Source organism: Penicillium odoratum, assembly GCF_028828045.1.
Source record: "Penicillium odoratum strain IBT 22623 chromosome Unknown utg000001l_segment0_segment0, whole genome shotgun sequence".
NCBI classification, from domain to species: Eukaryota; Fungi; Ascomycota; class Eurotiomycetes; order Eurotiales; family Aspergillaceae; genus Penicillium; species Penicillium odoratum.
In genome coordinates this window covers 1,807,185-1,821,698 of record NW_026643143.1, presented here as the reverse complement: position 1 = coordinate 1,821,698, position 14,514 = coordinate 1,807,185, and the positions used below count along the sequence as shown (strand labels likewise).

General features: G+C 48.1%; 4 protein-coding genes across 4 annotated transcripts; 1 reads left to right on the top strand and 3 right to left on the bottom strand.

The window, feature by feature from the left end:
• Positions 1–3,595: 3,595 nt before the first annotated feature.
• N7520_000656 (WD40 repeat domain-containing protein) lies at positions 3,596–4,967 on the bottom strand (the record flags this gene model as incomplete). Its single annotated transcript, XM_057134591.1, has 2 exons — positions 3,596–4,738; positions 4,791–4,967. The coding sequence occupies 2 exons, from the start codon at positions 4,965–4,967 to the stop codon at positions 3,596–3,598; spliced, it is 1,320 nt and encodes a 439-aa protein (XP_057000527.1).
• An 806-nt stretch (positions 4,968–5,773) lies between these two features.
• On the bottom strand, positions 5,774–6,015 carry N7520_000655 (uncharacterized protein; the record flags this gene model as incomplete). The annotated part of the gene is given in 2 exon segments (XM_057134590.1): positions 5,774–5,910; positions 5,928–6,015. 2 exon segments carry the CDS (start codon positions 6,013–6,015, stop codon positions 5,774–5,776), a joined length of 225 nt encoding a protein of 74 aa, XP_057000526.1.
• Positions 6,016–6,029: 14 nt separating this feature from the next.
• On the bottom strand, positions 6,030–8,213 carry N7520_000654 (Translation initiation factor RLI1; the record flags this gene model as incomplete). The annotated part of the gene is made up of 6 exons (XM_057134589.1): positions 6,030–7,125; positions 7,178–7,274; positions 7,324–7,485; positions 7,542–7,944; positions 8,095–8,119; positions 8,194–8,213. The coding sequence occupies 6 exons, from the start codon at positions 8,211–8,213 to the stop codon at positions 6,030–6,032; spliced, it is 1,803 nt and encodes a 600-aa protein (XP_057000525.1).
• Positions 8,214–9,325: 1,112 nt separating this feature from the next.
• N7520_000653 (chromatin-remodeling ATPase CHD1) lies at positions 9,326–13,843 on the top strand (the record flags this gene model as incomplete). Its single annotated transcript, XM_057134588.1, has 2 exons — positions 9,326–13,668; positions 13,726–13,843. 2 exons carry the CDS (start codon positions 9,326–9,328, stop codon positions 13,841–13,843), a joined length of 4,461 nt encoding a protein of 1,486 aa, XP_057000524.1.
• Between the last annotated feature and the right edge of the window lie 671 nt (positions 13,844–14,514).

The following is a 14,514-nucleotide window of genomic DNA, read 5'->3' as shown; positions in this document are numbered from 1 at the left end:
GAATGCCATGCTACTCAAAGCACTGGTTGCAGCAACTTCCAAGGGTTGTGATATACCAATGACGCACAACATCTGATTTTTCGCTCTTCTAAACCACTTCGAGATCATTTGGATCTGTACACTACGTTCTTGTACTCATACAGAGTACCCCGCATTGGTCATTCCATAATCATAAAAAATCAAAGCAATTTGCAATTCGATGTTCAACCCACAAGCTCTACTGGCCTTGATTGAAAATGACGAGAAACTCCAGTGGCCCCACTGATACATGCCTTGTAGGTATCCCAGCGCACTTCCCCTCGCTCGACTCATCACATTACTAAATCATGAAAATCGGTACCAATCATATGAAGTATCGGCCTTGGTGATCGGGGTCCCATCGGGTGATCGGGCGATCAGGATGCGCTGGCAGGGTGGGGATCCACCAGCACCCAGCTGAGCCTCTGACAACTGGTCTAATGGCAACAGAGCCGAGGCCAATTAGCGTTCCCTCCGCCTTGATGCCTCAAAAATAAGGTGTCTATCATATTACAAATACCACGTGCTATCCACGTTCACGCCACACCGACTGTCAGAGTCACGTGATCCAGACGAGTATTTGGAAGACTTTAACCTCGCGAATCGTCATTCGCCATCTCCACGTCCACTTCCCCACTTCTCGAAAAATCATTCCAAATAACTCAATGTTTTGACTCGAGCCAGGGAGGGGGATTATCGTATTCCACTGCGCAAAATACTCGGCAAAATAAATTTTCATGCCAATACGCACTTGACAAATACCGTGCTAAGTGGCTTGCATCACAATGCTGGCATGAAACACCCTTGCAACTTATCCTTGAATTTCTGTATACGCTTTCGTCCTGACGATTCGTCGGTCTCGGCCTTTTGGTTTACAAATACCCCAGGTGTACTCGGTACATTCAAGAATGTGAACTATGTGTGGAGCATCAGCCATTCCCCGGCGGATCCTTTCGGCAAATCAGCAATGATTTGGAATTCGGAAGCTTTTTTAATATACGGCCAATGTCAGCAGGCATAGAAGGATGGAAGCCCACTTGGGAAGATAAAAAGCTTCTGTAGCCTCCTCATTTCCCAAATTATCTTCTTTGTTGATTTTCCCTGGGTATAAACACCACTTGAAGATCCAGACTCTGTGCATTATTACCCGAAGAACGATGGATACCAATCAGTGCGGAGTCCTCCACCCAAATGAAAAGGTTACTCATTGGATGAATGGTATTGGGTCAGCCAGGTACGCTTTGGAACCTGGTGAAATCATCCGCTCTATCCGTACTCACAATCGACTAGAAACGAAGATGCCCAAAAACACGCTAGACAAGCTCAGAACTACAAAGACCTGATCGGGGAGCTTTTTAAATCCAACGAGTCACACTATCAGCGATCTGCATTATGCGTTGATAAGCAGGGGCGACCGGATCAAATGAGATCAAAATAAAAGAGCAGAGCAGCAGAGGTGAGAATCAACTGCTCAATATCTTCTTGCATATACAGGTTCATGAGTTAAGCTGACAAATCACTTACTAGGCTTAGCTCTGTCATTGGGACTCTTTCACCTCTTGACATCAGCATAGTCTTGGGGAAGGGTCCTGTTTCATGCCCTTACGTCACATTGTTATGAATTAGCGTCTCATATTTTCCATTTTGAGCTTTCACGTAGTTATGGGAGTTGGTCACTCTAGAGAATTCATTGTCAAGGCCACTTGACTCTTTTTGTTTGTTTCATATACCGGAAAAGAAGTAGTTCATAGGAGAAGTACCCAGCAAGGTGTTTGAACGGATTACGGTTCTTCAGCATCTGACCACAAAATGTACTGCAGTTTCTTATCTTCAAGAGGCCACATATTAACATCAATATCCGACGTCCACACGTGAGACCCCACGAACACCGAAGAAGACAGCAGAGAGAATAAGACTTGATACAGACTAAATATTGAAAATGTTTGCTGTGCATGAGCCCTTGCACTATGTCTCTACCTCACACATCTACTTTACATACTTTTCGCTGAGGACTTTTAGCCGACTGCTGCTGCATCCGGCAGTGTACCCTGGAAATTTCCCACCCCCCACTTCCTCTTTGCCCAAGAACATCATGCTGAGATTATTATTGGCAGAAACCATATTAGTACCCATGCTCAAAGCTCAGCCTTCCATGCAATACGACATTCTAGGTATTTCTCAATCCAGGACGACAGGCAGCCACAGACTCAAAAACACCGCGTTATTCCGGGAGCCAAGGCTTTTGGACTCGGAAATTTGGAATATTGAAGAAATAGGTAACTGGTAACTCATATCACCCCACATAGGGGTGGTGGAGATAATCTTGGAGATTTTTGAATCTCCGCACCGACTCGGAGCCCTGTGCTTGCACCGGCCGAAAGGATTACCTTGGAGGTACTTTTGGTGATATTTGCAACTAAGCATAATTAATTGTTATTCTTTATCATGAACCTCAAATCGGCATCCTGATCCGGGGGCTTCTGGTACATATTTCAAAATGTCTGGTTAAATATAATATTTACCAAATCTTTGGAGCTCCGACTTCTTCTGCACATGGTTCGGTGAATTAGTTACGTGACTTCTGAGGACATTTCTTTGTCATCATAACGTGGATTCGTTTTCTAATACTCTCCAAACTACAGTACGGAAATCTCATGCATGGACAAATTTTACATTCCAAGATAAGATGACATAACGAGATTTCTTCTGGCCACAATGTCTCCGATTTCAATCTTTTGGCCAATACCTCCTGAATACATGTCCGTTGTTGAAGACTAGCTTGCACTTTGACAGCACAATGGAACAGAGATTTGTTGATCGTTGTAGAGAGGTTAGATGTGACTATTATGATCTAGTCCCAACTGAATTTGCACGCAAGCTGTTACCTGCCACGTGATGCACTCTCATGGATGACATGAGCTAAGGCACAATTTAAAGGCGAGCCCAAAATTCGGGAGAGTGATGTCAAACTCGTCGATTGTATTCATAGACCCAGAGGAATTATCTGTCCAAGAATTGAGATAGCCTGGAAAATCAATGAGAATCATCTGTAAGGAAATATGTATATTGCAAACACACCTTGAAGGTTGATGATATTGTGTAATGTACGAAAGATTGGCAGGGCATGGGGTCAGAAGTTGATAGGTTATCCTAACCCTGTTCTGACTGAACCTTAACCTGACACACAAGCTGTTCTCAGCTAGGCGATGCCCATTCATAGAGGACTTGGGCTACACCACAAGCTGAGCAAGAATCAAATGGTGGCATCATTGTCGATCCGGGGGACCAAGTCATGAATGAAGGCTTTGATTCATTAATCCTTTAGAGAGATAAGTATGAGATAAAATGGGATATAAGACGAACAGGAACAGTTAAACACAAGGGAAACATGCTGGGAGGCATAAAGTGGATGAGATATGGAACATGATGGATTCAAAGATGATTTAACTTGAAAGTTTGCAAGTGAACAAAGAGATTGGAAGGAACCTTTGGAAATTGAAGGTGGAAGGTGAAAGAGTGAGGAGATAGGAGAAGGATGAGGATGAGTGGTCTGGTTGGAACATCAGGCAAATTGAATTTACATAAAGACGCGCAACTTAGAATCTGAGCTACCAGTAGCCAAAACACATCGCACACCAGATTCCCTAGCCTCCCCTCTTAATCCTACGCTGGCACCGAAAGCCACTGCTGGTGAACCATGATTTTCAGAGTCATTCATCGCGCAGGGTGCCCAACGAATACAACTGACAAATCCCCCATGAATGTCCTCCAAGGTTTTCCACAGTCTCCCCTCTTCAGCAAGATCCCAGCACCGCAGAGTCCGATCATCGCCCACACTGAGCAAAAACCTACCACCGGGATGAAATACCAAGCCTCGAACCCAGTTATCATGGCCTACCAATGTCTTGAGAAGCAAACCATTGAAATCCCAAAGCTTGATCGTTTTGTCCCTCCCAGCTGTGGCAACAAATCCAACAGAAGAGCCTCCAGAAGGCGGTATCTTTCCTCCTGACAACGCCACAATGTAAGAATAACTAGCTGCAGGAGCGAATGCGCAGCATTCAACATGGTTCCCGTGACCACGCAGTATAGCTTGTGCATCACCCGAAGCGACATTCCAGATAGTAGCGGCATGATCAGTACCGCCTGATACGAGCCATTTACCGTCAGAAGAGGGGCTCACATCTCGAATCCAGTCACAGGAGGTATTGATGGTTTTCAAACAGAATCCGGTTGAGACATCCCAAATGCGGATTGAGGCGTCGCGGCTAGCCGAGACAAGGGTCTTGTCACCGGGGCGTAGAAATCGAACGCAAGAGATGGAATGTTCATGTCCCACCAGAGTACGAATGTTGGCGTACCTGATGCTGGGATCCCAGATCTTGATCGTGAGATCGGTGGAGCATGAAGCAAGCAGGATCTGACCCTTTGTACCGCCGAAATCGAGGCTCGTTACTGTTCTCGTGTGTCCCTTGAGAGTCTTTTCGTGTTCTCCTAGCTCCCAGTCCCAGATCTTGATGGTGTAGTCTTCGGAACTGGAAGCCAACGAATGGAATGTTGGGTGGAAAGCAATGGATGTGATGGCGGCTCTGTGGGATTTGAGAGTATGAGTTGGTTCTCCTGGAAGCCAATTTCTGGGATCTCTAAGACGCGAATGAGATGTAGGAAATGATTTCAGTTCTTCCGTTAGTCTGTCTACCTCGGACTGGAGGTTCATGATCTGATAATTGTCAACAGATATCTTCCTAGCGAAAGTCGATAATTGATCTTACCTTTCTTTGAAGGAGTGTATTTGTTGTCCATTTCTTCTCCAATATTCGTGCAAGCTCTTTTATTGCATGGTCTGTGAGAATCGTATCTAGTCCCAACTCGTCACGTAAAGTTGTGACCGTTCTAAAGGCGTTGAGCGTTGATAGGTATCCGATTATCGCTTTATGCCTTTGATGCATTAGAAACAAAACATAGTAACGAATATGGATGGAGGACACCATACAGCTCTTTGGATTGAGACTCGGTCAATATACTCCCCATAGTACCCAATATTCGGATTAAACGTTATGGAAAACTTTTATGCGATATGCCTGATGTTCATGTGGGATTGGAGGGGTCGTTCGTTGATGGACAGACTGGGCTTAAAACAAATCTCATGATGTCAAGAATAAAGGAGGCTGTCAAGCGGTCAGTCTAATCACCTCGTGTGTTTCAATGAAGGGGTTTTTAGATTATTAGCCAATATGCATATTATGGATCACATCTTGATTGCAATGGTATTAAATGCAAGGTGCTGCACCGTCTAGAGTTCTTTGCATTTCCAGCCATCAATCAAATAGTGGAAAATACGCTGGGGGGGAGGGTTTACTAGGACATCTGAGATAGAAATTTTTGAATGGAAAAAACGATATTGAATCAGAAGGTGCATATGCATGCACATGTACAAGAGTAGCTATCGAACAGTGACTTTTTCTGCTGTGGTCAATTCCTCCTTCCATCCCTAAGAAACTTTCCCCCTCTATTTCAATCATAAAGTCATGGAAGAGCTTTTGGGAACCATCAAAAAACTCCGATCGAAAAAAATCATGCCAATCAAAAATCCCCCAGACTGAAGATCTGGAGGGTTAATTCCGCCTGGAAATTCCGGGTATGCATACTAACAAAAACCGGGGAGCCTGGCGATAGGGTTAATGGCGGGACAAGATGACGGCATGATCCTAGAAATGAGAGGATACATTCGACCAACAGATAGTGGAGCCACTGTTTAGCCAAAGTCTCCCACACTAGGGTCGCCATCACCGTCCTCATCCTCGCCATTGTCCGGGTTCGTCTCACCGTCACCAGGAAAAGCCCCGATACGAGAGAGATTCCTGCCCATGGTCACCGAGACTCTACAAACGCCTGGAAACGCCATTAACCACCCGAACCCTCTTTTGCTGCGACGCCGGTTGCGCCGCCGCTCAGAATCACGGCCATCACGGCGGTGACGGCGGCGATGATGCTCATTGAAGATGCCCTTTTCAGTTCTCTTCCTCCAGGAAGTAGTAGTTACCAGCCAACTTCTGCTCCTGATCCATCTGACTCTGGTACTTGTTGATACGAGGGCGGTAGCTGTTGGGATCACGACGGAAAGTGACATCAAGGCTCTCCAAGAACTTGTTGCAACCAGTGACGAGAGACTCGGGGGTGTTGGCGTGGGCGTCAATGGATGGCTGACCGTCAAAGACGATGACACGGTCAGCCAGGTAGGTAGCCATGATGAAATCGTGCTCGACGATGAAAGCAGTCTTCTTGCTGTGCATAATGAAGCGCTTGATGACACGGGCAGCGACAATACGCTGCTCGGAGTCCAGGTAGGCGGAAGGCTCGTCAATTAGGTAGAGATCGGCGGGCATACCAAGAGCCAGGACAATAGCAACACGCTGCAACTCACCACCAGACAGGTTCTGCACCTCCTGGTCAATGAAGTCGTCAAGCTTCAGGGGCTTGTAAACGTCGGTCTGGAACTGGGGCGACAGGAAAGCAGTCTTGATACGCTTGAAGAACAGCTGACGCACGGTACCCTGGAACTTGGGAGTGATCTTCTGAGGCTTCATGGAAATGTTCATCTTGGGGACAGAGGTGGTACCATCGGGCTTCAGCGCACCGGCCAGCATTTTACAGAAAGTAGTCTTTCCGGTTCCGTTCTCACCCATCATGACGAGAATCTCGGAGTCGGTGAATCTTCCAGAATCGATCTTAAGGTGGAAGTTACCGAGTGTGATCTCCATGTTGGGGTACATGAAAGCACGGGCCTTGTCGTGAATCATGTCATCACCGGCCTCAGTCAAACGGAAGCTGAGAGACTCCTCACGGAAACGCAAGTTCTCGGTGGGGATGTGACCATCCAAGAAAATATTGATACCCTCACGGACCGAGGAAGGCAAAGTCACGACACCGTAGACAGCCGGGCGACCGTAAAGCACACAAATGAAGTCGGAAAGATAGTCGAGAACCGACAAATCGTGCTCAACAACAATGACGTAGTCATCAGGGCGCAGGAGACTGCGAATAGTACGGGCAGCAGCCAGACGCTGCTTCACATCAAGGTAGGACGAAGGCTCGTCGAACATGTACCTGCAGTCAAGTTAGATGCAGTAGCATTTGAGTGGGATCTATGATCACTTACACGTCGGCTTGTTGCACGCAGACCAGACCAATAGCAAATCGCTGCAGTTCACCACCAGACAGATGTTCGATGTCACGATCTGCGACCTGTTGCAACTCTGCAAATTGTTAGATAGGGGATATTGGCTTGTTTTACACAGCACATACCAAGCACATTCATGATCTCCTCCATGTTACCGAGTTGGGCACGGCTCTTGATGAGATCCGCAACCTGCTTGACAGGGCCCTTGACGGCACGAGGAATCTGGTCAACGTACTGGGGTTTGACGACGGCCTTCAGGTTATCTTCCAGAACCTTTGTGAAGTAGTCTATTTCAAGTCAATAAATCGAGCCATTCTGTTCCCTTACATAAATTGATACTGACTCTGCAATTCGGAACCACGGAAATACTTCAGGATCTCCTCCCAATCGGGAGGGTTATCATAGCGACCGAGGTTGGGCTTCAGCTTTCCACTCAGGATTTTCAGCGCAGTACTCTTTCCGATACCGTTGGTTCCAACAAGACCGAGGACTTGTCCAGGGCGGGGCATAGGAAGGCGGTGGAGCTTGAAGCTGTTGGCAGAGTATCGGTGGGTAACCTGACTCTCCAGGTTGGTGGGCAAGTTGATGATGTGAATGGCGCCGAAAGGACATTTCTTCGGACAGATACCGCAACCGATACACAGGCGCTCGGAAATGAATGCGATCTTCGACTCGTTGGTCACCTCAATGCAGAGTTTACCGGAACGAACGACGGGGCACGCCTTCTTGCACTCTTGGCGACATTTCTATACCAATCAGTCCCGGAACTCTTATGATTGAAACGATCTTCATACCTTCGGTTTGCACTAATAATCCGGAACGTTTCGTGTAAGCGGGCTATGAACCAGGGGGGAGGAGGTTTTTTCTTTCGCATTAGCGGGGTACGTGTGACGAACCTTGTCCGAGTTGATAATGGCGATACTTTAAAATAAGATCATGTTAGAAATGCACACTTTATTGGGAGCTGGCTATTTAAAAAACCATATAGAACATACCGTGTGAGCTTGTCCGACATGGTGGCGACTTCAGCTCAAGGAACCAGCGTCAGGTATAAAAAGCGGGTAACAAGAATGCCTGAAGAGGGCTGTTGAAGAGGATCGTTGAGACGAACGGAAGAGGGGCTGCTGCAGCGTAGGGAATCGGGTGCAATCGAGCACCAAGTGTCTGCGCAGACTCGAACTGACGGAGTTGAAATGCGACAACAATGCAACAATGACAACGGTCTCGAGGGGGGCGGAATTGAAACCAAGCAGTCTCTTTCTTATTGTGGGCTGTGATGCCTGAGGCTCCCACATTGGAGACCGCCCTGGAAAGCGCCTGCAATTATTTAGCTTGAACCTAATTGGTTGATATAAAATTCACGGAGTAACTCATGATCCGGCTATTGAAGAAACATCACATGACTGACAGTTGTTCACGCGCGAAGCGAGTAAGCTAGTCCATATCGGGGATCAATAAAATTTAATGCCTGACGGCTAAGGCACTAAGGTCGATCCTTGCCTGCAAACCAAACCAAACCGAATCAATCCTCCCCAACTCATCTCTCCCTCACTCGTCTCATCTTCATCTCCATATCATCTACGCTTCCCCCGCCCACCTTTAATTTTTTACAAAATTGATACCCTAGTCTCCCCTCTTCTGGGGTCACCACGCTATGGAGTGTAAGTTCTTTGTTTTTTTACCTTGGTCTATTCCCAGACGTGTCGCCAGAACGCTTTGTCCGGGTACTTCTCCGCGTCCTTCGACCCACTGCTAGAAATCCCCAAATCATATGATTTACCTAAGGTGGAGGAGATATACAAACCGGACCCCCCAAATCTGATGCTCCCGTTCTTCCTGGACGGGTCATCGTGGTCAATCTCTTCAGGACGCCTGCTTCTGTGCTGCCCGCTTCCATCCCACTCGTCATCAAAAACTATCAATCCCCATCAGTCCTGATATCATACCCCAATCTACAATCTATAAGCTTAATTTTGCTGCAATTTGATTCGCGTACCACTATCCTACCGATCTCCACGTACCTAAGGTGCCTACCTCGCTGAATTGAGCTTCAATGCTGACTGCCCCTCGGTCATAGCATCTAGCATGGTGATCCCGTCGGGTCAAGAACCTCCTCTCACCTCCACAATGTCTAATGGCTATTCGCATTCGCTAGCTACCGACGATTTCGGGGCTGATGCCGATGAGACCACAAAGAGCGAACACAGCCCATCCGAACCCGGCGAGTCTCATCCTGTCTCCGAGTCCTCCCCCGAGCCCGATGCCGCGGATGATTTATACGATGCGGATTCTCCTGCCTCGGATGGAGATGATGATGATGTCGTGATGGAAAACAGTGATGATGAAATGGATCAGTCAAGTCGTGAAAACTCTTCATCACCACACGTCGACCGAGGTCTCAAGCGCAAATCGCCGCCGCCGGACGAACGCGACTATATCAACCAAAATGCCGATCTATTCGGACTTCGTCGCAGTGGTCGCGCGCGCACTACGCGTCATCTCGTTGACACATCCGATTCGGAATCAGATTCTGTGGCTCCGCGCTCTAAACGTCGACGCAAGGAGCCATCCCAGCAGCCCTCGAAGACCTCACGGTCGGCTACCGCCTCATCGTTCTCGGACTCAGATAGTGATGAGTACGGCGGGAAAAGTGCTCGCGCAAACAAGGCGAGACGCCGTCGTCTTCAGGAAGCTGCCGGTATGGACGAATCTTTCAACGAAGTTCGCTTCTCTACCCGGAACGCGTCCAAGGTGTCTAACTACAACGAGGATGAGGATGATGGGATATTTGAAGAGGACCCTGATGAACTCGGCGCGAGCTACTGGGAAAACACTTACGAGGAAGACACCCGGCAAGCCGTTGATGTCGTCCTTAATCATCGGCTGAAGGACGGCGTCGACCCTAACAGCCCAGATCTGAACCGCCAAGACTTTGAGTTCTACATCAAATGGCAAGACCAGTCATATTATCACTCCAGTTGGGTGCCCAACGAAGATCTTGTGAATTATCGCAGCACGCGTCGGGTGGACAACTATGTTCGCAAAGTGCTCAATGAGGATATCCGCCTTAAACACGATCCAAATGCTCCTCCCGAAGATCGGGAAAAGTGGAATCTCGATCGCGAGAGGGATGTTGAGGCAATTGAGGATTTTAAACAAGTCGAACGAGTCATTGGTGTTCGGGAAGACAATGGTACAACAGAATATCTCGTCAAATGGAAACGGCTCTATTACGACTCGTGTACGTGGGAGCCCGAGGACCTTGTCAGTGAAATTGCACAACGTGAGATCGATCGCTTCATTGATCGCTCTGCTCGCCATCCTGTTTCGGACAAATCCGAATCGACTCCATCTACACGTAAGCCGTTTGAGCCCATTAAAGCCTCACCAAGCTTTCTGCAAAATGGCACATTGAAGGATTTCCAGGTCAAGGGCCTGAACTTCCTTGCTTTCAATTGGGTCAGAAACCACAATGTGGTATTGGCCGATGAGATGGGACTGGGAAAGACCGTGCAAACCGTCTCGTTCATCAACTGGATGCGCCATGTTCGTCGGCAACAAGGCCCCTTCATCGTTATCGTTCCTCTGTCAACAATGCCGGCATGGGCCGATACCTTTGACCACTGGACTCCTGACCTCAATTATGTGGTGTACAACGGCAGCGAAAAGGCTCGGAGTGTCCTTCATGATTACGAGTTAATGGTGGATGGCAACCCCAAGCGGCCAAAGTTTCATGTTCTGCTGACAACTTACGAGTACGCTATGAATGATTCTCCATTCCTAGGGCAGTTCAAGTGGCAATTTATGGCGGTTGACGAGGCGCACCGTCTCAAGAATCGTGACTCGCAACTCTACATGAAACTGGTTGATTGGAAATGTCAGGCTCGTCTCCTCATTACGGGTACTCCAATCCAGAACAACCTTGCGGAGTTAGCATCTCTCATGGATTTCTTGAATCCTGGTGTCATTAAGGTGGATGTGGACATGGATCTCAACTCTGACGCCGCATCACAGAAGTTGGCCGAATTGACGGATGCCATTCAACCTTACATGTTGCGACGAACTAAGTCAAAGGTAGAGTCTGACCTTCCGCCGAAGACGGAGAAGATCATTCGAGTCGAGCTCTCGGATGTTCAACTTGAGTACTACAAGAACATCCTCACGAAGAACTACGCTGCGCTCAACGATGGTGCGAAGGGAATGAAGCAATCACTTCTGAACATCATGATGGAATTGAAGAAAGCGAGCAACCATCCGTTCATGTTTCCCAACGCGGAGGCAAGGATTCTTGAAGGGAGTACCAGACGAGAGGATATCTTGCGTGCTATGATCACCAGTAGTGGAAAGATGATGTTGCTCGACCAACTGCTTAGCAAGCTGAAGAAGGACGGCCACCGAGTCTTGATCTTCTGTCAGATGGTTGGCATGCTCAACATCCTCAGCGAGTATATGGAGTACCGCAACTACAAATACCAGAGGCTGGACGGAACCATTCCTTCGGCCGCTCGTCGGTTGGCGATTGAGCACTACAATGCTCCCGGAAGTACCGACTTTGCGTTCCTCCTTTCAACTCGTGCAGGTGGCCTCGGAATCAACTTGATGACTGCGGACACCGTTGTTCTCTTTGATTCTGACTGGAATCCGCAAGCGGATCTGCAGGCTATGGCTCGAGCTCATCGAATCGGGCAGACCAAGCCCGTCAGTGTTTACCGCCTTGTCTCAAAGGACACAATCGAGGAAGAGGTCATCGAGAGAGCTCGCAACAAGCTTCTGCTCGAATTCATCACTATCCAACGGGGTGTTACCGATAAGGAAGCCTCGGAGATGCAAACAAAAATGTCTCGTGTCATCGGGGAACCTAATTCAACGGATGACATCTCCCGAATTCTCAAGCGTCGTGGTCAGAAAATGTTTGAGCAAACTGACAACCAGAAGAAGCTGGAGTCGCTTGATATTGACTCTGTTCTTGCCAATGCTGAATTGCATCAGACCGAGGAATCAGAACAAATACAGGCAGATGGTGGTGAGGAATTCTTGAAAGCCTTCGACTTTGTTGATATCAAGGTCGATGATCTTAGTTGGGATGAAATCATTCCGAAGGAGCAACTCGAGTCGATCAAAGCTGAGGAGAAACGAAAGGCGGATGAGAAGTATCTTGCAGAAGTCATTGAGGAAAACCAGCCTCGCAAACGCCAAGCCGCCACACAATCGCGGGATTCGCGAGAAGAACGCAAGGCCAAGCGACAAGCTCGGGCTCAAGTCGCCATTGATGATGACGATGATGACGACAACAGTTCCTTGGACCCGAAGCGTCCTCTCGGTGAAAAGGAATACCGTGCTCTTTCTCGTGCCTTTCTTCGCTATGGTGACATGGATGACTGTGAAGAGCTTATCCTCGAGGATGCCCGGCTGCAGAGTCGTGATCGGGAGACTGTACGAGCTGCTCTCCGGGAGATAACTGACAAGGCTGAATCCCTTGTTCAAGAAAATTTGGCGCAAATGGACGCTCTGAAGCAAAGCGGCAAAAATCCCACCAAGAAGGAGCAAAAGGCGGTCTTGTTCGACCACCAAGGCGTGAAGCGGTTGAATGCCTGGACCATCGTGGATCGGCCTCCTGATATGCGACTTGTTCGGAAGATGACCACCTCTCTTCCAGATTTCAAGACCTTCCGTCTCGCGGAAGCCACCAAGCTGGCTGATTACAGCTGCCCTTGGGGCGCTCGAGAGGATGGAATGCTCTTGGTCGGTATTGGTCGTCATGGATTTGGTGCTTGGACTCAGATCCGCGATGATGCAGACTTGGGTCTTGGTGACAAATTCTTCCTGGAAGAGCATCGCGTGGAAAGAAAAACACAGCGTCTCCAGGGTGAGGAAAAGTCCACCAAGTCCCCAGGTGCTGTTCACCTTGTCCGTCGAGCGGAGTATCTGCTTTCTGTTCTAAGGAACAAATACAGCAGTGGCAACAATGCCATCGCAAGGCGTGCTGTTGACAATCACCACCGGAACAACAAACGTAATTCTCGCCTTGGCAGTGGCAGCGTCTCCGCATCCCCTGCTCCATCCTCGCGCAAAGGACACCGTGAAGTTGATCGTGTGCGCCAGCGGTCCCATACCCATGGCAGCAGAGATGGCGGTGACCGTCATCACACACCTGGTCATGATCGCCCGAGGTCCGGGCACGATGTTAATCGTCCCCGTCACCGCATGTCCGATGTCAGCACTGACGAGCTTCGCCGGCGCAAATCTCAAGAAAATGGTGGTTCTAGCAAGGAGAAGGAAGACATGACTTTCATGGTGTTCAAGCCCATTGTGGGTATCTTGGACAACGTATCCAAGATTACAGCTAAGAATTATCCGGACAAATCCAAGCGGGCACATGAGCTCCGAACTACCATCATGAAGATCGGTGATTTTATTCGCGAAACCTTGGGAAGCAACAAGGCCATGGCTTCCCTCGAAAAGCGATTATGGTAAGTTTCCACTAAGCATTGCTTGTTTCTCCGTTTCTCACGCTAATATTCCTTTAGGGATTATGTCTCTGTCAACTATTGGCCTAATAGGGAAGTAACTGGTTCCAAACTTCAAGCAATGTTCCAAAAAGTCCAAGAAGCAAAGAATGCTTCAAAATCGTCGAATGGTGCTTAGCGTGCAGACCATGCCATCAGTAGCTGAACTATCCCAGCGGCTCAACTCACATACTTCACATCTCCTCGGCCCCGGATGACCCGGGCCTCCCAGTCGCCCAAGCGTCCTGTGCGCCCCTCATATTTCTTCTTTCTCTTAGAGCCACGTCTCTTCTTCTCTTTCTCCTTTCCCTCTCCGAGATTCACAAAAAGTCAATGATGATTATTTCATTGAAGTACATATGGATGCAACGAGCTGCATGGCATTGCGAAAGGCGTCGAATGATTTGCGCAACCCAAAAGAAGCACAGAATGGAGAATCGATTTGACTTGAATACGATCCGAATGTCATACGATATTTGCATGGCGTATTAGGGGTCTCTTTTTTCTCGGAGTTTATGTCTCCTATTTCCATCTCCATCTTTCTGCACTTTTCTATTCCATCTTCCCTTGGCAGATCGCAAAACTTGATCCCTTACTCTTCGTTGAGGCTGGGGTCCGGGCTAGCTGGATCTGCCCATGTTTAATTCTTCTTCCTTTTTGGATGTGCTTGGATTAAGTCAATCAGACTTCTCCAGCAGGCTACGGCTTTTCTTTCGATTTTTTTTTTACCGTTCTCCGATTGGTCCCATTTTCTTATTGTCATTTTGCTTCCTAGCATATTGTATCCTATGGAGTGGCTACCACGGCGTC